Source organism: Calidris pugnax, unplaced genomic scaffold, assembly GCF_001431845.1.
Source record: "Calidris pugnax isolate Ruff unplaced genomic scaffold, ASM143184v1 scaffold70, whole genome shotgun sequence".
In the NCBI taxonomy this organism is placed as follows: domain Eukaryota; kingdom Metazoa; phylum Chordata; class Aves; order Charadriiformes; family Scolopacidae; genus Calidris; species Calidris pugnax.
In genome coordinates, this window is record NW_015090862.1 from 6217141 (window position 1) to 6244562 (window position 27422).

At 42.0% G+C, this 27422-nt stretch overlaps 1 protein-coding gene across 1 annotated transcript in view; it reads left to right on the forward strand.

Moving 5' to 3' along the window:
- The first annotated feature begins 3522 nt into the window (after positions 1–3522).
- RFX7 (regulatory factor X7) overlaps positions 3523–27422 on the forward strand; it is a 30612-nt gene continuing 6712 nt past the window's right edge. Inside the window, exons 1-8 of the mRNA XM_014944645.1 lie at positions 3523–3558; positions 11492–11574; positions 12426–12548; positions 18638–18754; positions 20897–20981; positions 21652–21859; positions 24373–24668; positions 25628–27422. Of these exons, the coding sequence (XP_014800131.1) occupies positions 12439–12548; positions 18638–18754; positions 20897–20981; positions 21652–21859; positions 24373–24668; positions 25628–27422 (2611 nt within the window). The 5' untranslated portion in view covers positions 3523–3558; positions 11492–11574; positions 12426–12438. The remainder of the gene's footprint in view (positions 3559–11491; positions 11575–12425; positions 12549–18637; positions 18755–20896; positions 20982–21651; positions 21860–24372; positions 24669–25627) is intronic.

The following is a 27422-nucleotide window of genomic DNA, read 5'->3' on the forward strand; positions in this document are numbered from 1 at the left end:
TGTTTAATTAGAGGAAGGTTGGCAGCATCTGGTTTTATGCCACTTTGAAAAAAACCTACATCTCCTTGCCTTTTCCCCCAGCCTTTTCCCCTCCATCTCTCCCTCAGTGCAAAGTAAACCCAGCTGCACACCTGGGGAGAAAACACACTCCTCATTCTGCCCTTGCCAAGTCAGGGCTGCTAAAACAGGGCTGTTTTCAGTAGAAATACATAAATAGGTCAGGGAAGACAGACATGCATACTTTGGCATAAGATAGAAGAGCAGTTTGAGGAAATGCTTTAGTCTGATTTCCCCCCTCCCCAAGATACTTTCAGGAGTTTGTCAACGTGGCTTCGGCCTTTAGGAGATTAAATTACTGCAGTCTTTGAAAAGTTACCTTCAAGATTCTTTCAAAGGTCTTGGGTCTAAAGGTTAAGTCAAGAGCTGAGGCTGTTAAGATGGGCTGGAGGTTTTCCAGTAAGGCTTTCTGCTGCAGACCCAGAGCAGCCAACATGTTCCCTGGGCAGATGTAGGGCTGGGGGTCTCCTTCATGGCAGGGAGCCACCCTGCTGTGCTTCTCTAAACCACGGGCTAAGAAACCCCCTTTTCTCTGCTGTTTTACTGAATAGTAGAAGCTGAGCTCTTGTTTTTGAGTGGGTCATGGTAGTTCTTCAGATGCAGGCAGGGTGATCCAGACTGTTGGTGTTCAAGCCTCCAGCATTTGAGGAGCATTGCTGTAGACAGTAGAACAGGACTACGTCCCTCTTAGTTACTCAGTGTACCTTGACTTTTAAACAGTCTGCACCAGTGATATCCACTGAGCAAAAGTTTCATCACTGGTTGTGATATAGTGTCACTGGTTTTTTTTATTATTTTTTCAAAGTTTTGAGATATAGTTTTATGCTCCCGGGTTCTTGTGGTGGGTCAGTATCTGGTATAGACTGGTGAATCCAAGGCAGCTGTAAGAGCAACCACCTTTCTTACCACTTGTAAGAGACAGATACCCCCAGAATCAGAAAACGTACCTTCTTGTCCTGGATGAAACTGCTTGAAGTAGCCTGAATTAAGCTTTAGATCAAGTAAGTGGACTAGTTTAAGTTCAGGGAGGCTGTTGGCATCAAGAGCTATGGAATGGAGAGTGATGTCCTCTGTGCTTCTGGCTGGGGGTAAGTCCCAGCAAGCCCCCTGGAGCAGCTCTCCAGGAGGAGCAACGCTGGCTCTTGGTCACGGTGCAGTTTCTATGTTTAGTTTTCCAATGGACTCAAGTCCCTAATAGATTCAAATGGTTATTTTCACTAATGAGAACATCCATTGTTCCCGCTCTCTCCTGCAGCAGTTCCTAGATGTGTAGCAAAGCGTGTGGGTAGCAGCCTCCAAACGTTGGGAAGGGACAGCTCTGAGTATGGGTGCTGAAGGAGCAGAGGTCACAAGTAGAATAGCCTGGACTAAAGTTGAGAGTTTACATTTATTGACTCAGAGTGATAGTTGGAGGTAAAAGGACAGCTCTAGGGATCTCCTGCCCAGCTGCCTCCTGGCAACTTGCCTCTTTCTCTTTGCAAGAAGAAAATATTAATGCAAATGGGCGTGCTGATGTGCAGTTTGGCAAAACCTAGCAGTATGGGAAACTGTGCTGGCTGAAGCATGTTCTCTTGAGAAGCCTGGTGGACAGTGTAGTGGTTCCAGTGTCTGGAAGTCTGTAGAGGAGAGGCTGCATTTGGGCTAAGTTTGATCTGCTTGTCCTCTACATTCCCTTATCCTCCGTGCTCCTTTTCTGCATTAAGCTACCATGTGAAACCATAGAAGAGGTTTAGGTACAAAAACAGGCACATGTACCTGAGCCCTGTTGCCTGCTGCCACAAGCACTGCTTTGTTGGAGAGGCTGTGGATCTGTAGCAGCACTGGGATTGTGAGACTCTGCGAGGGGCAGGGGGCAGCGGAGCGAGGTGGGGTCCAGGGTGAAAGATGTGCTGCTGGAGCAGCCGTCTGTGTCAGCGTGACTCTGGTCAGCATACCTTGGTCAGCTTTGGGTCAGACACAGTGGTAACTCTTCACAGGAGGTTTCCATGCTTGGAGTCCTTTGAATTTTCTTGTGAGACGGTGGTTTTTGAAGAGTGAGATGATATTTGGGTTTCCTTCTTCATTTGCTATAGTAGATGTGAGCATCTTCCCCAAGGCAAGAAGAAAGCTGCCATTTTACTGTCATTAGCATTCCTTGTTCTCACATATCCTCTACAGCTCTGCTTTACTCACTCCTTGGTGTTCCTGAGCATCTGCCCATCTGATTGTCTTCTACACAAAGTCACCTGAAGCCCACTTCAGTGGACTTATATATTCTTCCTGTTGAAATATTCTGTTGTGTTCTGTCACTGTAGCACATGCAGTTCTTGTATGGGAAGGGGCATCAATATTAGCAGTCCCTGCAGATTTTAGACCGTCTGGTTTCAAAATGAGGTGTTGTAACAAGCAGGACAACCGAGCTCCTGCCTCTTTCTGCATCTGATACAATGGTAGATGCTGGTTCAGTAGCTGTTTCTTATCACCACCAAACACTAGAGCCATTTGTTTTGCTTGTTTGCTACTTACGATTTTAGTGTATACATCAGATACCTTACTTGGTCTTTCTTTGTATGTGGTAGCACCTGTACAAAAGTAAAATAACTGGAAATTAGATGTTTTTGTTGTGTTAACGGGAGATTGAACTATATTTTATCACAGCAGGAAAATAATTGCTCTCTGAACTCTGAAAACAGTTGTTCAGTGCTTGTTCAGTAGGTGTCCACTGGACTATTGTTGTTTGCATGTTAAAGCTCCTGCTCCTCTTCAGACCAATGATAAAATGCCTTCAACTAATGCAATCAAACCAAGCACGTGGAATACAGCACCCTTAAGAAACACAAAAGCTGCTTATGGGTGTGTTTATGTGAAGTATAATAAGTTCTGTACCATTTGCACTCCTTGGCACGTGTACTGATGTCATTTAGGGTATACTTTAATTCAGTCCCCACCCAGTGTCGTCTTAATAAACCAACTGGGAGGCAGTGAGACTAACATGGAAACCTCCGAAGTTGCCAGTGGGATACCAATTGTCTGCTTTGTAGCAGCTCTTTGGAAAGCTAGAAATAGATGCCTTGAAGTGGTGGGATTTACTGAAGCGCAGGGAGAAGGGGGTGTTAATTGTGTTTACAGATGAACAAGTAAAATGCATCTGAATTGTGGAAGAGCTTACAATAAAAGTAGTGACATCCATCCCGGCTGCTTGTAACTTGGGATAATAGCTCCCAGTTGCTATGACATTTCATTTAAAAAAAAATAAAGATCTTTTATACAAGAGCAAAACAGAAGAATTCTAACAAACAGTTAAATTTGGGTTGACTTTGTACAAAAAAAATTGCTGGATGAATGTTGTTCCATAGACTAGCAGGATATTTCACAGCAGGAGATTAAGCCTGTAGTACAGTAATAGCAGTTCTAATATGTAATATTTTTGTCATTGCTGTTTGGATTAATTCAAGATTTCTATTCTCTCTTTCTTCCCTCACGTCTAGCAAAACTGTACAATCTAAGGTGGACTGCATTTTGGTAAGTACAACTCCAGAATGCTTTTTAATATTTAATAAACTGTAAGACCAAAATAGATGGCTCTGGAGACTGACAGCTATTATGAGGACTTTCCGTAGCAGTGCTTTAAGCTACTACCACTAGATGTGATCAAAATTAGTTCCTATTGCCAAAAAAATACATGATGTGGCTTTGGTGTTTGTTTTCTGTGGAAGTATTGACCTCCCTTTGCCATCAGCAAGTGGCTGTGATTGCCACTCCTAGAGCTGGCATTACAGATACAGCACAGAAAGGTGACTTAATGCTTTTGTAAGTGTGATTTTAGTAAATGCAAGATTGTGTTGTACGGATCAGAGTATGCAAGAAGCTAATTGTGCCTTCAAGTTCCATTGCTCTTTAAGCCTTTATTGACAATGGTTATTGCTTTTGTTGTTGTTTCCTTGAAAGAGTTATTTCATGTCCAGTACTATGTTTTAAAGAAGGAACTAGATTGAACTGCATGTTTGCCCAAAACCTGGCAGACTAATGTCCTGGTCTGTGAAAATCTTGTGGGCATCATAATTATCAGATTTTTGGTTTGTTTTTTTCAAAAGCTTGCTAACCTCGAAACTTGCACACCATCTCAGGTACCTTCCCAGAAATGTGCAACACTGGAAGTCCTGTTAGCTCTGCTGTACGATTTCAACAGAGAGACAATATCATTTTTTGAAGAAGGAAAGGCCTTGAAATGCATAAACGTCGTCTTCCTTTGTGCGTTAAAATAACAAGATCTAGACAGTGATAAGAGATTATTTCTGGGAAGCAAATATCTAGCACTAACTCAGAAAGGGGTTTTATTTGTTTGTTTTTAATAGTGAGCAGGTTGTGAGTTTCTTTAAATCAGAGTCTGAGTTCATAAATCTTAAGACTGGAAGGGACTGCTTATTCTGACTTTTTACCTTCGGCATTTCATCCAGAAGTACCAGTGGGTAAGATAGAAAGATGACACAGACAACCATCTGGATACTATCAAACAGAATCTGTTCAGCTGTATGGCTGAGCTAAATAAGAATACTCCTTAAAGTCACATTTTCCAAGGCTAATTCAGATGGCACTCAATTCTCTTTCCTTAAAATGTTGTCTTAATTTATTGTGGTAAGAGATTTAAAGTAAGCTGTATTGTCGTATCGCAAACAAACTTTGGACCTAATTTTGCCTATGTTTAAAATTTCTTGGATGCATCCAACTAAAACAGCAATGCAAAATGTCACTTTTGTTCACTTTACTCATCATTGACATTTGTGAACACAAAGCAGGTGTCTTATGATCTTAATTTTTTTGTGTGTGAGTCTTCAGTGGCAAAAGGGCAAATTGCACTTGTAAAACTCCTTTAACACCAGATTTTCCTGTGGTGAAAAATGGGAAGTGGGGTGGGTGTTCCTAAGTAGCACTAGAGAGGAAGTAAGTAGGAGGTTAACTGATCATCTGCTTCTTGGAAATCTGTTTTAAAAAAATGGAATTACACTAGGACTGTTCTTGCGTTGAATTGGGCAGATTGGCAGGCCCAGGGTACTGAGGTGGGGGTTAACAATTTGTATGAGCCCGTTCATTTGTGTAGGTCTCGCCCATCGGATGGACAGGCTATTTCTCTGACTAGTGCTCTTGGGTGCAAAGCTGTGTCCACGGCTTGACTTGAAACAGAGCAGCAGTGACCTGATGGTCTAATTTTCTGTTACAGATGCCTCCTCGTCTGTCTTGCTGATGAGTTCAAAGGAGTCCTGTCAACACTGAAAAGGCCACTCTAGGTTAGCTAAGGTAGATGTAAGACTGTTCAGGTAGTTTGAAAAAGAGGAAAGATCAGAATAGTTTCAGGAAATAAGAATTAAACTTAATTATGGCAAAATGGTTTCTGCATTTTTATGTGCTTTTGGAAAGCTGTGAGCTGCAAGGCGGAACCTATAAGTATGTTAAACTAGAAGGCCATGCCTGTATAGATCCAAACAAATTATTTGGAGCTTCCTTGTAGTGTCCTGCAGGAGGTAGACGAGCAGGTTGCCTCCCTGGTGGAATGTCCATGGGTTTGTCAGAGCAGCTCTGTGATGGGGGTACCAGCTGCCTGCAGAGCTTATGGGCAGGTCAGAACTTTCTCTTAACATGCATGTTCTCACATGCTAGGTTTGGATAGAAACCTGTGTGGAGCCTTCTAATCGGTCTCATGAAGCACAAAGGGACAATGTCTGTATCTCATCTCCCTTCTTACTAAGGGGGAGATTTGGGACTAGCTTTCAGCTATATTGGGAGGTGCTGATAATACCTTAAAGCAATTAAACTTGATCATTTTGCTAGCAGCCTTTAAAGAAAAAATGCCAGTAGACAAAAATCTGACTATGCTTGTTGCCATTTGTGTTTGGTAGGACCAGGCAGGGCAGCACACAAATGCTCTTTGGCACGTAGACTGCCTAGTTCAACACTGGATAGCAAGAAAGAGAGGAAGAAGAAGCTGAGGTGAGGTTGTTGGGGAGGTAGCTAGCGGCTGAGGACTATGGAAAACAACTAGTATAAGGGCACTCATATAAGAGACTGAAGTTATCTGCTTTTTACTTGTTATACTGCACCACTTACATTCTGACATAATGTCAGTTTCTGGAAGATCATAAGAAAATCATTGTATGCTGTGCAATCCAAAAAAGATAATTAGCAAGAATTGTGGTGTAAACAGCCATTAAAAATTCATTATAACATCTTTTTAACTGTAGTAAACATGTCTAGCAGTAGATTCTCTTATGACTTCACTTGTTCTATTTGTTGCCACATACTAAGTGAACTCTTGAACCTGTTTTTTTAAATGGTATGCTCCATATAATCTCTCAGCAAGAAGGTTAAGGTTTCTTTGTGTGGTCCTCTGAAAAGAGGTCAGTGCTGGTGAGAGAGTGCTGGATCGATGGCCGTGAAAAGCGAAGGTGCCGAGGGCTGGAGCAGTTACAGTGTGGGCAGCAGCAGTGTGCAAGGTCTGTTGGAGCAGCGTGCCGTGGTCCTGCTGCAGAGAAGGTGGTGGCTTGTCACTTGTCTCTTTGGCCTGACAGGAGGTGGGCAGAGGCTCCACAAAGCTTTGGAAGCTGCTTTTGGACACAGTCAGGACAAATCTACCATGTGTTTTTAGGGCTTGTTTGGAATATTTGGCACCTGAAATATATTTCTGCTTCTGTTCAGATAAAGAACATCAAATGTATTTATTAGTAGCTTTATAGAATAGTAGGTTCTCTTTCAAGTATTAGCTGTTTTCTCTCTTGATCATATTTTCATCAAACCGTCTGACCTTGAGCAAATTATTTAAACTCTGCTTCTTGTTTCTCGGTTCACAGAGTGGGGAGGTGATTGCTTGACTACTTTGCTATTCTTAGCCTGGTTGTTAAATAATAGATGATTGTTCTGCTGAAGTATGACAAGTTTTAGAACCAGCACACCAGTAGGTGCAAGCTACATTGCCATTGGCATAGCCTTTTTTACTTCGATTAGAGTATAGTTATCTTTAAATACTCAAAATGTGGAAAGAAATAGTAAGATCAGTCTACGCTCTCTAAAATAGCAGTCTTGCAAAAGGCTTGCAGCAGTGCCCACGGCCTTCAGCTCCTCTTCACCAGAACTCGAGGACAGAAATAACCTGTAATTCTGCCTCCACTGTGGAAATACAAAATTGTTCAAATTTGAATGCCACTTTTCTGCTGTGTTCATTACAGAAGTTGTAACTCTGCTAATTGTTCCTTAGTATATTCTTCCTTTGTCTTATTTGAAGTTTGGCCTGACTAAATGTTTTCTTGTTTAAAACAATTCAGAAAAAGCACATTCCCTGGAGTTTCCCCATAGTAATGTCTTTTGGTTCTCTGGTTCAAGCAGGAACATGAATAAACTCATGTTTCCTATAACGTAGATTAAGTCCTTAACCACATTCTATATTGAAGTAATCTTTGTCTCTTTGTGTTGCGAAAAGTTTCGGTGTCTAGTTAACTAGTGTCTCTCGAAATGGAACCAGATGTTAAAACCTGCTATTTTCATTTAAAAAAAAAAAAAATCCACAACATTTTGGCCATTCTGGTTTATTACACAGCTGTTTGTTTCCTCAGTCAAAATGCCTGTTAGAATGAAAAAGAAAGTTGCTTCTGTTCATAAGAGGTCCTGTTTTTCTGTCTGTCTTAGGCAGCAAAAGGACAGATTCATTTGGGGCAGACCTATGTGGCCACTAATAATGCAAATATAAATGGGTCTCTGGTTTAATTTATTTGCTACATATTTTGTGCATTTCTTTAGTGAACTATATTTGGTAACTGTCAAAAATATCGGAGATTTCTGCTACTTTCTTACTGAAAGTCTTTGCTTAGCTGGGACTTAAAGCTTCAAATTCTTTGTCCTCAGTTTTTTCTGTCTCAGAATATAAAATCACTCAAATATTTTGAGTCCTTGATATATTTTTGGCTAAATTGAAGCCAGGATGTGAAAATGGATCTTCCTTTATTTAATGCAGTTCCAATTACTGGAGATAAATATAACGTGTGAAGAGCAGGAGTAACAGAGGTGGTGCTTTGTGATGGCTTTACCCCTCAGCCCTGCAAGCAGTTTAGCATTTTCATGTATTTTTCTAATGCAGCTTCAAGAAATATGGTTTATAAATAGCCTTTGGAGAGTTAGACAATCTTCGTCTGATTTGAACCAGTCAATCAAGATCAGGAAACTTCAAGCAAAATTTTTACTTAGGTCATTTTAAGGAGCGGAAAAGGATTCCCCAGACCTTTTACATCCTGTATGGGTTTTAAAACTACTGTAGCATAAGCTTTAACAGGCTACGCAAAGGGGAATATGTCCAAGTTGATGCCAGCATCGCAGTCTTCCTTTTGATACTGCAATTCTTTTCCACTCTATTGACCTATTTTTTTTCCCATACTATTGACCTATTTGGGGGATGGTGGCAGAGAAAATTTATAGTGTATTTTGTGTTTTTTCTTCTTTTTATTCATTTCCTTATGCTTCCACCTTAGCACACAGAAAAACTCAGGATGAATGAATCTTCTTCCTCTTAGTCAGTAGCCCAGCTGAAATGTTCCCCCAATTTACCAAATTCTTTTCTGATTGCATTAAGAAATTCAAAAGTTTTTGATATTCTGAACAGTTGTAGTAACAGAGTTATTGTCAGACCTTTGGCACTGAGAACTGGTGGATGTCAGGTGAGAAGAAATTGTTCTTACAGAGGTTGTAACCAAGTTTTGAGAGTTCTAGAAATGTTTTTATTGCAAACAGCCTAAACAAAACATAACGTTAAACAAATCTTTAAACTAAACAAAACATGATGTTTCCTGCATCTGCTTGCACTGACTGTCACACTCCATCCCTTGGCTGCCACTTCCTTAGTTTTAAGATGATTTTCTCTAAATAGATTCAGTCTCATCTAATAAGCTTAGGTTTATCTAATTATCACCCAGGTAGGATTACCTCTGTGAACTGCCTGTGACTCCTGGCTCTGTGCTAACTCTCTTGTTTCAAGGAGGTCCTGCCTCCCCGGGGCTTCCCCGCAGCCTTCCCTGGAAGCTGGATGAGTTGTGCAGAAAGTGCTGCCTGGGGCCAGGTGCAGAGCAGGATTTGAGTGTAGACAGTGAGAGGACATCACCGTCCAACTGCTGCTGCTGAAGATGTGAGAAAGCCATAATCCTCAGTTTTGCTGATGAGAGTCACTGGCTCGCTTGCGTCCTTTGGAAAAGGCTCTGCTAGCATCATTCCAGTCAATCTTTTTCTGTACGTTTAGATCACTTAGGGGTTTTGTTAGGTTTTGGGTTTTTTTTATTTTTATTTTTTTAATTAGGGGGTTTGATGGATGGGACCTGCAGAGCCTCCATAGCTCAGGCCCTTCCACGCAGCCCCTTCCTTCTGCCAGGAACCCACAGAAGTTGCTCCAACTGCAGTGAGCACTGAGATGACTTTAGTGGGTTTTGATGAAAGGTTTAATGTTTCTTCTAAAATACCACCATTTGTAATTCACTCTGGCACATTAGATTTGGAATTAAGAGGTTGTCTTCTACCTCAGTGTCAGAGTCATCGAGGGTTTTTTGTTTTGCCTGGGATGCTTTCTCCGCATGGATTAGCGCTTCCCATGCAAGGTAATCTCACCCGAAACACATCCTTTGGTGTGCTGCTTTGGCATTTGCCCTTCAAAACAAAAAGCAGCTCACTTCCTCGAAGAGCAGGAGATCTAATAAACAAGTGCAAATTTTCTTGCAGTTGTTAGATTTTTATCTTTTCATAAATAAATGCCAGATTTTCTGTAAACTCTTCGAAGAGTGTTCATCTTTTCAATAGTGGGTTTGATAAAGGAAAACCCACCAGTCCAAACACTGTGATTTATGCAGGAAAGGAAGAACAGAGAATTTGACAGAATGCACCGACTAAGAAATACCTCTCTGGATATTTGGTGGCCTGAGCACCACTGCTGTGTAAGCTGCTGTAGAGCCACACAGAAATCGGTGTCAGCAAACTGCAGAAGTTTGTCAGAGGACAAAAAACAACACCCAAATGTTGTGGTTTGCTGCAGCTTATAAAAGCAACAAACCCAGTGCCTGTTACCTGGCTGCTGCTGGAAGTGTTTCTCTTGGCTCTGAGGGCGCCTGTCACATTGCTGGTGGCCCGGTTCTGTGGAGCAGTTCTGTGGTGGGGTTTAGCGAGCCCCAGTGCCCATTCCCTGGCTGGCGTGTCCCTCTGGGCCTGTTGCCCAGGGTCCGGGGTCAGGGAGGGACCCCTGCGTTGTCCCCAGTGGAGGGAAAGTGGGAGCTCACCTCTCTCTAGTGCTGCTGTTAACTGTGTACCAGCTGAAGCAAAGTGGATCTGGAGATGACGGGGGCGGGTAGGGAGCCCAGGTTTGAAGTGAAGTTTAGGTTTTTAGCTTCCCCATTCTCTGTGCTGCTCATTGCTGACCTAAACAGCCAGGAGCTGTTGGTCCCTCTCTCTTCTTTTCTCTTCCTTTTGGAAAAGGTTACATTGGCAGTAAGGCACCAATAAAGGAAAAGAGAATTAACTGTAATCCAGAAGCTACATTCTGACTTAAAAAGGGATCATATGAGTCTTTCACTCTGCGCTGATGGTGCACCCCTCATACCTTGCTTCTGCAGTGTCTTCCTGAAGGAGAACCCATTTGCTCCCTGCTGCATGGCTTTACTTGCCCTGCTGCTGAGCAAGCCTGAGCACTTTACCACAACCAATCTTCCTAGGACTTCAAAGTCCCTGCAGCTGGTTTCAGATGACCAAAAGCTAGTTTGTAGGTGGTGATCACTGTTTGGATACAGCAGGTAAAACCCTCTCTTATATCTGATGCTCAGCTGGTATCCTGTGGAGGAGGAGTCCGGCATCACTGAGATTCATGTTAACTGAATGGCTTGTCTTTGCTACTTGTTCCATAACTCTGATTTCCAAAGGAAACAAAAAAATACATATGTATGTAGATAGATTTTTAAAATGTCTTCATTGACGTACGTATCTTATGCTTAACTATTACTATATAGGGGATCACAGGATCAGGTCTGACATCCTGTGTTATTACAGCATAGTTGGTTTTTGATGTTGTTTTCTCAGAGGTACTTCATATGTGCTTTGAGAAGATGAAGTTTTCATATTACATGTCTGGTCACAGAAGTGATCTCTTACTGACATTTTTCCTGATTCTGCTTTTGTTGCATGGGAATTTTGTAATGGTGACCAGTGCTTTCTAGTGCGTGATGGTGTGCAAATAACACAGAAAGTCACGTTTCTAGTCCCAGAGTGCTCAGTCACATTCTTTCACATAAGTAAATATTGTCTTGTTTAAAATTATGTTATTTAGGAGTACTCTGTCAGATGGCAATTTTTAGCTGTCAAACTCAACTCTTATTGTTTGCTTTTTCTCCCCTGCCTCCCCTCACCTTTTTTTTTTTTTTTTAACCAAAACACCTTTGTTATCTAGCAAGAAGTTGAGAAGTTTACAGACCTAGAGAAACTCTACCTCTACCTTCAGCTGCCTTCGGGTCCCAACAATGGAGACAAAAGGTATGTGTGGGAGTGTGTAAACGTGGGCAGCTAATACTGAAAACTTCCTTTCTGTGGCACTTGTCTGCTGAGCAACCATTCACGTGACGTGTTTGGTAGCAGGAGGAGCCTTTATTAAACATTGACTCTTCTTTTCCTGAAGATTGTTCTGTTGCTTTTTTTTTTAACTTTGGAATCTTTGGTGCATTGATAACTTGTAAATATAAACCTCCTAAAATGCAAGAGTCATCAGAGAAAGTGTTTTGCAGCCTAAGTGTGATTGCTCCTTCGTTCCTTCACTTTTTGTGTAGGAAGTGATAATATAGCAACACAAATCAGGGGAGTGGAGGGGGGGCTGCCAAGAGGGAGGAAGAAGGACCTAAATGGTATTTCTGGTAATACTTGTTTCACAAAAGAATGGTCTAGGAACACTAATTTTGGGATCTGCAGGTTGGTTATTCCCAGTAGGATGGTTACAGACAGGCAGATGCCTACAGAAAGCACTCTGAGCATCTGCTGGGAAAGTTGGATGTTTCCAAAGGGCAGCTGGCAAACTGAGTGGGCAAAAGCTGCGAGGTGGTCAGTAAGGAACAGCAAATTTAAGAGGGAAATAGGTGAGCTCACAGTCATCACTGTCTACTCACAGCTGTGTATCAGCCAAGAACTGGAGTGTGGAGTCTCTTTGTTAAATTGTGGATGAAAGAGGGAGGTAACTACTGACCACACCTCAAGGAGTAGCTAAATGTCTGAGGTACTGGCCCTCGTTGTCTCTGGTGTCTCTCCACCTGTGTACGCAGACAGTTGTTAAGTCTTGTAACTGAGGAGGAGCTATGGAGCAAAGTCTTCATCAGCACTGCTTCTTCTTTCACTAGCGATCAGATCTCCATGTCGTCCAGCCGTGCCCAGCAGATGCACGCCTTCTCATGGATACGGAACACCCTGGAAGAGCATCCTGAGACATCCCTTCCCAAGCAGGAGGTTTATGATGAGTACAAGTGAGTGCTTCCAAAACTGGACCCATACACACGGCTTTAGAGAGCGTAGGTAGTTTGGAGACACTGGCTCTACAGTTTCTCCCCTGATGTGCATGTACAGGTGCATAAAGCAGAACCAGGGCATATGTACTGCTGTGCCTGAGAACGTACTACCTACAGTGAGGCAAACTGTATTCATTATTTCTGCCACTGAAGATAAGACTGTGTCATTTAGATTGTGCATTACAGATGCTGAAGGAAGGGTACAAGTATTTCTTAACAAGTAACTATCTGTATGAATATTGTTTTTGTTTTGTAGAGAGAGCAGCACAAGTAAAAAGCACCAGTTACTACCTTACAGTACGTTTTAGCTGCTTGTATATACATACCTATATGACTGCCTTAACAAGGATGAGGGTTCGAATAGCTGGACATGCAGCTATTTTGTACATAAGATCTGGTCTATCACACCTTTCTTTCCAGAATAATGCATAAATATGGGACCTTCCTGCAGCAAATCTGACTTCTACAGAGGCACAATATATCTGAATATGTATGAAACCAGTAACCAAGGCCACTGTGTTGTCAAGTCTCAAAGCTACCATGTAACGAGAAAGCGATTAGAAGCAAGGGAGAGGGAGCTGTCTGACGGAAGTTGGATTTGAATTCATTTACAGAACATTCCCCATGGGGCGACGGGGGGGAAATCATCCTCAGCCCAGTTGCCTGAAGATGAATAATAGATTTATGATCTAGTATGAATATTTCCATAATCTGAACGATTACAGTAATTTGCAGTGAGCTGAATCTCTTCACCTCCTAAGTGCCTACAGGATTCGGCCCTTAGTAATTGTTATTGCAGGGTTGCCTTCTGCGAATACCTCCTTTTAATTAACTCTCTCTGGTCAAGTTTTTTTTACTCTGAGCTGAAACGTGATGGCGTTCGCTTGCCTGGGGTTGATAAACATGCACACACCTATTTCTGAAACCTCGCCACGGAGTGGAGCGGTGACGCAGCCTGGCAGCACAGCCAATGGCACAGACGGGCCGGGGTGGCCAATCCCCGCGCAGCAGCCGCTCGCGCAGACACAGCAACAGCGGCAGCTGCTGTGCGGGAGAGAGATGGAAGCGTTATTCTTAAATATATTTCTTATTAAATAATTTATGGCCTGCTTCAGCAACAAATCTGCTTGGCTTCCATGCTGTGCCAAGCTGCAGATGCCCGGAAAAATCATCATCTACAGATTGTGGAGTGTGAAATTTGGATGGCTTTTGTATGTAGCTGCATCAAGTATTTGTGTATTGTATTTTTTTTTCCTAACAAAATAAGGGTGGTAAGCAAATATTCAGGAAAATATCAAATGTTTGGAATCTGTTCTCCTTTGAAAGCATCTGTTCTGTTTTTAAAACATTCAGTTTCTTTGAATGTTTTCATGAGTTATTCTTGCACACTAAAGGAGAAGTAGTCTTGGAGTGGGAGGTGGGGAACAGGCATATAAATAGACAAGAAAGTTAGTTTTGATAAGTCATTTTTCTTTACCTAAGGGTGTTAAGACCTCTCAAAACTCACTTCTGTTATATTAACAAGTTAGCATTTCCCTCCTCAATGTGCAAAGATAGATGTTGCATGAGCTCACAGTGAGCGAGCTTATGCACTCTGCATGTATAAATCAAAGTTACAAGGCTTCAGAGAGTGCTGCATCATACCAGCATCTCAATTCCTTCTGTAAATTTTGGTCAAAATAAATCTTGCAGAACTAGTCAGCTTCTGTGTCACCTTTCATGGGTTTTTGTGTTTGTTTCTTTCCTGTGAAAAGGGAAAGACAGAAGCTCGCACTCCACACAAGTCCACCCTTAGCAAGTGTTGATGGTGTTTCCAGCTCCTCCACGTTTCAGTAGCCTCCTTTCTCTGAGATTATTCAATATAGTGACTCTTCCTTCTGTTTTCTTACTTTTCCATTTAATTGTGAGTTCACGTCTCAAACCAGATAAAAGTGAGTGGATTCATCTCCCTTTTGGAAAGGATAAAATAAATGAAAAAGGCATCATAATATAAAGCAGTAGCACATGGCAGGATTGAGGGCTTGCAGCTGAATTTCCGAGAGGAGGCAGATGAGAGCTAGTTCAGCTTTCTTATTGGTGCTGTGATGCCGCTTGCACTGACCGAATAGATCGGGCTGCAAGAAGCTGTGCTTCTGCTGGGCACACATAGTTCTTCTGACAGCATCCTCTGGGAGCTGTGGGGGAATACAGCTTGGAAAATAATACAGGAACTCATAGGGAGCTGCCTGACGTGTTACTGAACCTGCAGAGAATGGATGCTTCTTGCCATCAAATCCTTTCAGTGTTTTCTTGTAAGTCAGTTTTATTTGGGTGTCTTCTCCCCATTAGTAAATGCCCTTCTGAGGCAGCTAGGTGTAGGCTTAGCTGAGTATAGAGAGGATTTTGAGTTAAGTGCAGTCCTGCAGTACTTATGCAGACAAAATCCCTATTTGCCCACAAAATGAGTTGTTGAGCCTTCAGTAAACACTTGGGTCCTCTTATCTTGCTTCTACTGCAGTGATGCAAGCAAAGAAAGTCATTCATGTTTTAAGTTTGGTGCCCTGAAGATTCACTTGAATATGCTTACTATGGAGTAGGAGGTCTTTGATTCATTCTGTATCTCTTTCCTTCAGTCTGTAAATCATTAATCATAGCTTTACTGGTTGCTGGAACACCTTGATGCCACCTGACACATAGATTATGTGCACAAAGTGTTAAGAATGTTAACCAACAAGTTAGAAGAAGAACATTCAGAAGCTACCACAGAAGTGGGTACTAGGTATAGGAATACCATGTCTGTTAAACAAATAAAAAACAGAAGATACAGACTAATCTTGTTTAAAGGCACTTAACTAGTGTTTTTATATAAAGCTCCCTGATTGGAACAAGATGGGACCTATTGTGTTTTAAAGTCCAGTCCTCTGTCATAAGCAACTACCTCCATATTCCTTTTAAAAGCCAATCAAACTTGTCTAAAGCAGTTGTTTCCCACCTCTGCTGCTGCTTTTGGGAGTCTGACGTTTAATTTCATTTCTCTAACAGTTTTCAGACATCTGGTTTCCATCCTACTTGATTTTTAAGACTCATTTCTGTGCCGGCATTGTTCATCAGCCTACTGAGAGCCTACCTCCTCCTAAGGTTCTTCACTTTAACTCATTTTTAGAGACAGGGGGTTTTGCTGGATTGGATAAGCCAAGGTCTCTGTTTCATTTCATGCAATAGGTTCTTTGTCATTTGCTACTCACAATGGTTTTTCTGCCCAGAAAGGTATGTAAGCTGAGCTGCAGAGCCTGGCTCTCTCCATTGGCTTTTTGGTTCATCTTATCTGTAGTTTAATTCAGGTGCACTCCCAGTATATTTTATGACTTGAGTATGTTTAATTTGAAGCTCTTACCCTCCCCCCAAAAAAGACCTTTTCTGCTTCTCATGTGGGGGATCTCTGCACAAAGGAACATAAGCGACCGCGTGTCCGTAGTCATTGCTGTCTCAGCGTAGACCTTCCCTCCCCCCATCTGTCTCCCACCCACCCTTCAAACAAGCAGAACAGCTCCTGGGCTCAGCGGCGTGCCAAGAGTGCAAGTAGCAGAGAGAAGGGCTTCAGGGAAGAGACTCCTGGTATGTGTTGTCAAGTCAATGAGAGACCACAGATGGACATGGAGGGTTCTCAGCTGAGCCAGGAGGAGGAGGGGCCACATGGGATGATCTGTCTGAAAACTGAAATTACACGATAATAATAATAGCTCAGAAATCACAAGCTTGCAGGAGCTGCCAGTATGGATACGAGAGGACCATGTAACTGTGTGTTTTGCTGCTAGCAAGTAATTGTCTTGAAACAGATGTGCTAGACTTGAGGAACTGATTTTTTTCCCCTGTTCTATTTATTTATTTTCTCCTAGAGAGGGAATAATTTTAACTTTTAAGTTGATTAATTGTTAGGCCCCCTAATCCTGTTGGGTTTTTGTATTTTGTTGTGCTGATGTTGATGAGTTTCAGTCAAAGATGCTGCTGACTGTGGCAGAGAAATTCAGACTTAAAGTCCTGTAATCAGCATCAGTAAGGGACAAACCCACCTTTTAGGAATTTTCAAAGTAAAGTTAAAATCCATTGGAACCTGACAAGATACAAGAGAAAAAAAGGTGCATAGAGATCTGTCTGTTACATGTAAAGCAATGTCTGATTCCTAAGAGGGTGCAGCGAGACAGCAGAAAGCATTCCTTTGTATTAATTTCACAGGGTGATGTCCAGAATCTGAATTCTGTGACTGACAGGCATTGAAATGAAGTATGTTGGTATATAAATTGGATAAAAACCTTCTTCTTGTTCCATGCAGAAACTAGACTAATGGCTGACTGTATCCCAGGTTGTAGGCCACATCTCCTGGTTTGGCCAGCATGGCCCTGTGGCTGGGGGAAGAGGGCACACACGAGCTCTGCAGGGAAACATCAGAACCAAATAGCATGTCTTGCTATTTATCATTGTCGAAATCATTGCCTTTGTGGTGGTGCTTTCCAAGTGGAGGACACCTACATACAGCCAAGGCAAAAGCAGCAGATACTGCTCTGTAATAACTGGTATTTTTACAGAGCAAATCAATGCAGTGGAAGTAGCTCAAGAAATACATACTGCTTTCTGTAGATCTACAGTTTTCAGAGAAGACGTTTTGACTGGCCTACTTGGATGCAAGTGCCATTGCTAATTGTTACTGGTTTTACTGGGTGATGCTGGGAATTAAACAACTGTTTCAGGAGTGCTGCTTTTTCTGTCTTTCTTCCTTTATGAGCAGAGATTCGTTTGTACCTGAATAGAGTAGCAGGCAACGTGGTGCAGGAGGGTATTGCTGTCCTGCTGATGTCCACGCAGTCACCTCTTCTTTTCAGAGGCGGGGTGTTTGCGTGTTCTGCTGGTAGGGCTTCTCACGGGAAAGGAGGTCATTGCTGTCTGGTGCTGACTCTGTGACTGTAGGAAATCTGAATGAGAATATTTTAACGGTATGTTTTGGGCCTCAGCACATTAACATCTGGGCTTCTGAACAAAAGGCAATGTGGCACTCATGTCTTTGTGAAGCCTCAAGCACTTGCTGCGTAGCTAAACCTTCCAGAGCACTTCCTGGTTTTCTCCTCTGCTTTCACACCTTTCTGATTTTCCAGAACGTTCACATTTTGCAGCAAAATCAACGATTCTTGTTCTCCGCCTCAAGGAGATATTTTTTAAATATCTCAGATGTTGAGACATCTGAATAGATGTTGAAACAAAATTCCTTCTGCTGTTTTTGAGAACTGAAGACAGATAACACTCCCCATATTACTGGAGTAAGTAAACTTAGCAAAATAATTAACCTTCCATTGCTTTATTCCCCTGTATCATTGGGTTGCACAAAGATCTGCATTTGCAGAGACAGTTGAAATCTCTGTTAATTTAGGGCTGTTAATGAATATAAGGATGTCTGTAATTAAGCAGCTGTCGTAGTTCAGTAGTGGTACAGCGGTGAGAGGGCTGGGTCCTCAGTACATGTTTATGTTGCACCTATAAAGATGAAGCTGGTTCTCTGGGAAGACACATTTCATTAAATTAAGTTCTGTTAAACTCTCTTAAATGGAGATTGTGTAGGCAGAATCTTTCTCTAGATGCTGAGAAATCTCTTTCGTACTGCTTTTTGAATATTCCTGCAGGACTTCAGGCCTCACCACACTTGAGCTATACTTCTGGCTAGAACAACATCTCTGCTTTTATTATGTCCTCAAATAAGTGAATTGAACCATATGCTTCAAACTAAGTTGTGGAGTAAATCTTAACTGTGCTCTAGATAATGCCACTACTTGTTATGTCTCCGCATGACTTGTCTTTGAACTCAGTAGAGAACAAGGCAAAAACTATGGTATTAATAGCTCTGTTTATACATTTTTAATGCATTCAATTCGTTGTGGATAGCTTCATTAATGTTAAATGTGGTTCTAAATATGGATGGGTATAAATGTTTTCTTTTGAAAACCTTTGATGGAGTCTAGCATGCAGGCTGGCCTCTGGTATAAACTTTGATTCCATTCACGCTTTCTTTCTCTCTTTTGCAGGAGCTATTGTGACAATCTTGGCTACCACCCATTAAGTGCTGCTGACTTTGGAAAGATCATGAAAAATGTCTTTCCGAATATGAAGGCCCGTCGTCTAGGCACAAGAGGCAAATCAAAATATCCTTTGCTGGATTTTTCTGCACATGCCTGGAGAACATCTGTCATTATGGCTTAACTACCAGCTAAATGTAGAAGTAACGTTAAATAAAAAATACAGACACTTTCCCAACTTTCTGTAGAAATAATTAATTGTGGTAGTGTTAGGTTGTAAGATACAACTTTGGAAACAAGTACTTCAATTTGGATTCTGACGCTTAGTTGTCACAGCAGCAAGGAATCAAAGCAGCTTTATCATTTAGTGCAAAGGGAGATATTGGAATAAAGGAACTTACCATAGATGTGCAGTAACTAATATTCTATTGGTAGTGCAGCTCAGAAATAACAGAAGAACATTTATTGGTTTTATTTTATACTTGCGCACACCAGTAATTTAAAAATCAGTTGTAAAGCCAAAGATGGCAAACCACTGGTGTTTCTGCTGCTTCATTGTAGGAGGCAAGAAGCTCTGCTAGGGAAGAAATGCAATAATCAGTTCTAAAGGCTAGAAGGATGTGATTTTTTCTCAGGCTTTTCTGAGACTGAGCTGCAGTTTGTCTAGTCTTTAGTACATTGAGTTGTTCCATGAAAAAACAGAAACAGTTAGTGATTTTCAAAGTAAATAGGTTTTTTTTATCAGCAAGAATTTTGTCTTTTTCAAGTTGACAGTTACACCTTCCCCTGAGAATCCTTACAAACTATCATGAAGTGATATAATACCTGCTGCATCCCCCAGGGTCGACTCTTGCTCTCTTCTGAGGTGCTGGGTAGGCTCAGCTGCTGCAGTGAGCAAGGGAGGGAGAGCATTAAAAGGCCAAAAGGCATCAAAGTGCTTGTAGGTTCGAATTAAAAACCAGTCAAAAGAACTAGCAGCAATGGTATGGATGCACCCTAATACTGGCCTTTGCCAAGGCTTCACTTGAAGCATGTGCCTGCAGAGAGAACGAAACGCTAATGGGCAGCCCAGAATTTTTTGTCTTCCATAGAGGGGAAAAAACCTCCCCTGTAAAAATTGTTTCATAAAATACAGTGTTGGATTATTTGGCAGTGGAGCCTGAAACTTAGTAGTGATGTTCTGAATACAGCTAGAGAAGTTTTAAGGAAGAAATCTTATAATGTAATTGTAGCTTGACCCAGGGGATCTCTTTCAGTTCCGTTCCCTGAATTTCTAATTCAGAATTATTAAAATGTGACCTTATCTCACACTTAGTTTAATACCTAACCTCCTTACATTTATTTTACTGTAATTATGCTCCATCCAGGTTAATGAAAGCAAATGCAAACTTCATGGTCTAGGAAAGAGAAATACAGACATATTTACAGAATGTGAAAAATCAGTGATCCTGACAAGGGTTTGTGTGTCACAGAGAAGAGACGCTGTATGTGAACTCCCAAAGTAATCTGTGGAGAGGAAAAAAGGGCGATTTGATTTTTAGACTTGTTTCAAGTGAATAAGAGCAGTGGAGGGAGTATATTTTTGTGTACGGATCTGATGAGATCAATGTAAGAACAAATCTGGGTATATGTATCCTTGTTTTTACAGAAGAGTTATCAGGGATGGGGAGAGAGCTACAAAAATGGTGTGAAATCTTAGGAAGAAATGTCCTCACCGGTCACTTTATCATGTCATTGGAAACTTCTCCAGTTTGTAGAAGTCCCTTAGGAAAAGGAAATGTCAGAAAATTTAGCAAAAAGAGGCCAAAAAGAACAACTTATAATGAAGTAAAACCTAAATTTGGGAACACGTTTTTTAATAGTGATTTAGTAGTGATTAACTTTTGGAAATGCATTCTCCATCTCGTTTTAGGCCTGATTTGGAAAGGGAATTTAGTCCAGATTTACGTTAATGATTTAAACATTGAGTAGGTAATTAAAAGACTTGGCATGATTTATTGGTTCTTCTAAGTCATCAAATGAAATTCATCACACCCAGCATCACTTGCTCCTCTGTGTAGATGGAGAAGCCCAATGACCTGCCCGAGAGTGCAGCCGTGCATATGCTGTTGACTCTGGCTGACTGTGAGACCATGGCAATCACAGTAATTCTTGGATCTGTTACTGAGTTTGCTTATAAAGCTTGAGGGGTATCAGAGGAATTACTGCCCTTCCCTTCCATCCCCCAGCCAACAAGCAGAGACGATTCAGACCTTAATTCTTGTTCACATATTGCTACAGTGGACTGAGGAAGAAGGCTTTTGTGCATATGCCAACACTGCCCAACCTCGACTTTCATAAAACTGGAGATGGGGTATGATATATACTTGCTTATTTATAAATATTTCTGCAAATTAGCATTTATTATGTTGGTTTTCTCTCTGAAGTTTTAAAAACAAAGTGAAGAGCTGCGTAGTTTTTTAAGCTTTTTATTTACAATACTTGTATTCTGAATCATTCTTTGATATTTTTCTGTTAAGTTCAGAACAAATTGCAGTGCTATTAAAAAAACTAATTTAGGAGGTGAAGCAGACTTTCACAGTGTTGCCACCCACAAACTGTATCTTTTTAACTCTGATTCTGTTTTGGTTTTACTGTTTTGTTGTTGGTTGTTTTTTTTAAAAAAAATCAATGGTAGGGAAGAGGAACCCCCGTGAAAGAAGCAGTTTCTTGGTAAAAGCGGCTGCTGAGCAGGGAGCATCAGTTCTTGGTGGTCCAGATATGAGGATTCTCTCTGCAGTTTTCTTCCAGAAATGCTAGCTCCATATAATGTGTTTGGAAACAACCAGTAGATTAATGTTAAGACAATTTATTTTGAATGATACTGATGTTTTGATCTCATTCTCCCAATTTCATGAAAAGCTGTGAACGTACTTACTCAATTTTTCGTGTGTTTCTGATCATTATTTGCGCTGGTTTTGTTTTCATGCGTAATGACCCTTAATAATTAAAGTAACCTTTCCTCCTTTGTTTGTTTGTTTTAGTTGGATGGGGCAGAGCCGTCTGGGCAGCTGCAAAGTGCTGATGAGGAAGTTGTCTCTGCGGCCTGCCGGCTTGTTTGTGAATGGGCCCAGAAAGTGCTGAGCCAGCCTTTTGATACAGTCTTGGAATTGGCTCGTTTCCTTGTAAAAAGTCACTATATCGGTACCAAGTCGATGGCAGCTTTAACAGTAATGGCAGGGGCACCAGCAGGTAATGAGATAACTTAATGCTGAATTGTTGAAATAGGGGATCTTTTTTTTTAGAGTAATATCATCTTGGTTTGAGGAAGCATTTCTCTTCAGGGCAAACTTCAAACACTGAGTTTGAGTGTTGAACATGCATTTACATGATTTTTAGTCCACATTGCTGCAAATTACTCTTCTTGTTGGTAGGCTGGGTAAAGAGATCTGAAAATAAGCGGTGGTATCAGGTTTAGTTTGTGACTTTTCCGTTCCTCCAATGAGGACCCTGGTCTTTTAAAGCACTTCAGGGCATAGGAGTAATTGTGCTGAATTTATGTACTTTGCTAGATCAGGAGTTTGGTGCCAGTACAGTGCTGGTTTGTAGACAAACTGCTGGTGTAGCTGTGTTTCCGTCTGATAACTTGTCCTAATTTGGAAACAATTGTCTGCCTTAATTTTCTCTCAAGAGCAGATTTCCTTACAGGCATTTCTGATCTGTCAGATGCAAGTTCTCCTGAGATACTTGATCAGTGTCAGGTAGTACGAGCATGTGAGCTGCTGCTGTTATTGATCACATTAGAAATAAGGGGTTGAGGGGCATTGAGAGGGACAGGAGAGCCTTCTCTGGGGGCAGTTATGTGACTGAGATTCCAGCATTTGATTTCAAATCTTCGTTAAAGGTTGAGGTAAAGAGAAGAATTATTTTGTATTTTGCTACATCAGATGAATTCCTGTTCTATTCAGTCTCTGGGAAAGCTTATGTTCAGTGTGGTTGGTTGTGCGTCTACTTTCATCTTACATGTTTCCCTCTTCATGCTCAAATCAGTCACTTAATCATTTAAAGTTTTGGTTTTTTTGGGGGGCTGTGGATGAAGTCAATTAAAAAATGAAGGATGAGGAGGGAAGTGCAGGTGCACAACATGCCCCCAAGACTTCCCTCTGGAAAGTTCTTCCGAGGTCTGTCAAACAAAATGTGTTTGGATCAATGCAAATCTCTTGACTTGAGACAGGCTATTTCAAATACAAACCGGTGGTCAGGGCTGTAGGTTGGGATGATCCCCTTCTGGATCATGTGTTCTCCTTCCAGCTGTCTTTCCTTTATTGCAACTTGGAACTGATGGGTGGCAGTAGCAGGTTTTGCTGCCCTTATGCTCCTTTTTTACCTGCCACTGCTGTGTTGGTTCGGCTTGGGGTGCTGCTAGAAGGAGTGCTAGGTGTATGTACAGCTCTCGTGTAGCTTCTCTCTCTTACTTCTGTCAACAGAAGATGGTTTCCTCCAAGGAAAAGGGCAGCTATTTCCAGTGCATGCCTCCGTGGCTTGGACAGTAATTTCAGGAGAGGTTCTTTCTAGAATGGCAAATAAAATATTGCCATTCCTCTTTACTGCAAGGAACTACGGCATCTCTGTGCATTAATGGAGGAAAAAGCAAACTTTCACCCTTAAAAGAAAAATTTGTTGATTTTTTTCTGATAAATGTTACTTGCCTTCAGTATTCAGCCCACGTAGATGACTTGTTTTCCAGTAATTGCAATACATTTGGGTATTATGCTGCTCTGTGAAGAAAGAATTGTGAAAGTGGAGGCAATGTTGCGTGTTCAGGCTCTCATGGTACACGCAGACTGCTGCTGAGAGGGTGGGCTCCCAGACCACAGTTCCTAAGCAGGTACTGGGTATCTAAAACCAGATACTTGCCCTAAAATGGTGTCAATTCATCTATATTTAGGAGTTATTTTGAAAACTGTGAAACCTGCAAAGCATTTTTAGAAGGGCAGTTCAACGGGGTTAGTTGGTCACCGAGAGAGCACGCTAATCCTCCTGGCTGTTGGTAAACAAAAGATCATAAATGTGATGTGATTTTGTAAGGAAAACTGGTACCAGCTGTGCAGATGAGACTAACTGGAAGCACCACTTGCTTGCTTGTGATCAGCAAAGGCATTGTCTCCAGAAAAAATGTTCTTCTATTCTAATTTCTATAGGTATTTTCCACATTTTCTTTCTTTTTTTCCCTGGACCATTCTCGCCCTTCTTTCACCGTTATCCTCGATCATATACAGGTTGTGATCTGTTCTGGTGTTAGATGCATTATGTTTATTGCCTTGGCCATTAGATAATTTTTAAATTTTAAAGCTGCCTTAGACATTTATAACAAAACAAAAACACAATAGATGAAGAATTTTAAAGGTACATCTAAAACATACCCACTGCCCTCTGCTGTCAGTTAAATGAAATGCACTGGTTTTTAGATTTTGCTGACAGAAAAGTTGCAAATTTGGAATTCCTAGAAACAAGATGCCAGTACACAGTATTTGAGTAGCTAATGCCCAGCTTGTCTAACAGATAAAGGTTTTGCCACAAATGTGGAAATATACTGAAACACTGAACAGATTTGAGCATGAAGTGGATGGGAGCACCTCATGGAGGAGGTGTTCCCAGAGCGGTTGTGGAAGTGCCATCCATGTATTCTTTGTGGTTACAGACAGAAGTGGCACTACAGCAGACAGGGTATGTGTGGTTATAATTCATTCTTCTTTTGCATTCAGGAATAAAAGGGATCCCCCAGCCCTCAGCTTTTATACCTACTGCTGAAAGTAATTCCTTTCAACCACAAGTGAAAACTCTGCCATCTCCTGTTGATGCCAAGCAGCAGCTGCAGCGCAAGATCCAGAAGAAGCAGCAAGAACAGAAACTGCAGTCTCCTTTGCCAGGAGAGTCTCCAGCAAAGAAAACGGAAGGCACCGCAACCAACGGTGTGACCAGTATATCTAATGGAAGTCCTGCAATCCTGTCCCCTCCGCCTATTGGCATTGTTGTGGCAGCTGTCCCCAGCCCAATACCGGTAACGTTCTCCAGCAATCCTACAGAGAAACCGCTTTATGAAAGGGTTGTGAATTGCCAGTAACTAAGTAGTGGTGTCAGCGGGATAGAAAAATGGTTTCCAGTCAAAGGCTCGGGTCCCTTGATGCTTTCCTGTACCAATGACTGTGTTACACCACGTGAGTTTTGGGATCGAGACTGAGGCAGCAGAATTCTGATCACATAGCACAGGCCAAATTTGTCTTTGAAGTCCTTGACAGTGGGATTTCAGCTTGTAATAATTAAGCTTATATGTGAGAATAACTGTCCTTGAGATGAGGTTTAACCAGATGAGAGAGGTGACACCAGTTGTGTGGGTCGCTGAGCCCCTAATATAGAATCTGAATTGCCTTTCATTGGCCTGGTGCATTTAGTGATGGCAACAATTTTATTTTTGCATGGATGTCTGTGGCATAGAACATCTTGCTCTTTCAGCCATACAAAACTGGGCAGCAGAGGAGGGAAGGTTATTTGTTTTTAAGATGTTAGCTGTGTTGTCGATTTCAATAGTTGAGCCAATTTTTCTGCCTGATACTAGGTTTGTATTTAATTTGCTTTTGAAACCTAACAATGAGCAGTGTTTTGAACACATTCTCTCCTCTTTAACCTCTGTATGTCTATCTTTTTGTCCCATGTGGTGAAGGATTCTATGAGAATGGCCCTTTCATTAGCAGAAGAGCAGACTACTGTGTAGGCCAGTGCCTCATGCCTTAAAAATTGAGGGCACGTATCTGTCTACCAGTCCTTCCGCACACAAGTAGAAAATGTCTTGTATATAATTGAAGAGCTTGTTTTGTTTCAAACTAACATTAACTAGCTTTGGTGTATGGAGCTGTGTTTGTGTTGTCCTTCACCTTTGAAATGCTTGGGGATGAGCTGGTCTGTGGGCTTTGGGGACTTTCTTGCTTCATTGGCACACCTTCTCTCTTTCTCTCTCTACAGGTGCCAAGGACCAGGCAGTTGGTGACGTCTCCAAGTCCCATGGGATCATCTGATAGCAAGGTCCTCCCACTCAACGTTCAGGTGGTCACTCAGCACATGCAATCAGTCAAGCAGTCACCAAAGACTCCCCAGAACGTTCCCGCCAGCCCAGTTGGTGACCGCTCTGCCCGGCATCGCTACCCGCAGATCTTACCGAAGCCAGCAAATACCAGTGCTCTCACCATCCGCTCTCCCACGACGGTGCTCTTCACCAGTAGCCCAATCAAGACTGTTGTGCCAGCTCCACATGTGAATTCCTTAAACGTGGTAAAAATGACAGCAATATCTCTCACCCCAAGCAGCAGCAGCGTGCCCGTCAAACAGACATCTTCAGCTAGCAGTAGTGCAGGAGCAGTGGAAGAAGGGAGGACTGGTCCACAGATCAAAAACGGATCTGTTGTGTCGCTTCAGTCTCCAGGATCCAAGCCCAGCACTGTTGTAGCTGCGTCTGCAGTCAAGATCAAAATGGAACCAGAAGCATTGCTGGATGAGAACTCAGTACAGGGCCAAGAGAGCTCTGATGTGTCTAAATCCATAAAGGCAACCCCTGACCTGCCTCCCGCTCAACTAATTAATTTTGAGGTTGCAACCTTGAAGGTTTCAGCTGATGATGTCATGGAGGCAAAACCAGTTAAGGGCTGTGATCAGGGAGCTGAAGAAGCAGGGACCAAATATAAAATACAGTCTAGTGAGATCACACCAGTTTCTTCAGCAGACAATAATCAGAGCACTCTGAAGCTCACAGTTGCCAGTCAGAACTTGTCCAGCACCAGCATTGGTTCACCTCCTACTGGTGAGTCTACAATTAAAGACAAAACATGCACTAAAAGTCCAAGAAAGCGACAACCTTCTACACTTCAGGATTCCCAGGTACCACCTGTAAAGAAACCACTGGTGGAGCAGCTTTCGGGTGGTAGTGCTGTGGAGGGTCAAAAAGCAAACAATGTTAAGAAGTCTCCAAAGGTTGGATTGTTAGCTAACAGTGACAATACAGCAACACTTGCTCAAGTTCCCAGCAAGGTACCTGTGAAGATATCGGTACCTTCTACAGCTGCAGCAAACTTAGCAACAGATCTTTCTTTGAGCACCGATTTAGATACCAGTGATTCTACTTTAGGACAGCAGCTTGCATCAGCATCATCTCCAGAGATAAAAGTAAAATTGGAAGGAAACATGTTTATTATAGAAAATGATTCAAAATCTGATGGCAGCTTTAACCCAAATACATGGCACCATATCACCAAAACCTCTGACTTTGCATCTGTGAATTGTGAACAGCAGGAAGATATCAGTGTTATGGCGATTGCAGGGCACTCTGGCTCTAGCGACCTCCAGGAATCGGCGTGGGAGCCGGTGCACTGTGATGGCATACAGCAGGACGCCTACAACCAGCAGCTCCAGAGTCAGATCCAGGATTCCTCCTTGGGTCAAATACAAGCACAGTCTTCAAATCAGTTACCTCTGCAGTCTGAGCTGAAAGAGTTTGAACATACAGTCCCTCAGTCAAACGAAAATTTCTTTTCATTTGATGATGACCTGACCCAGGACAGCATTGTGGAGGAGCTGGTGCTCATGGAGGAGCAAATGTCCATGAATAATTCTCATCCTTACGGCGGTTGTCTAGGAATGGCACTTCAGAGTCAGACCGCAGCTCAAGGGACTCCCGTGTCATCTCATCCAAGCAGCACGCACTTCTACCATTCGATCCATAACAACAGCACTCCGATTCACACTCCCACCCCCACCCCCACCCCGA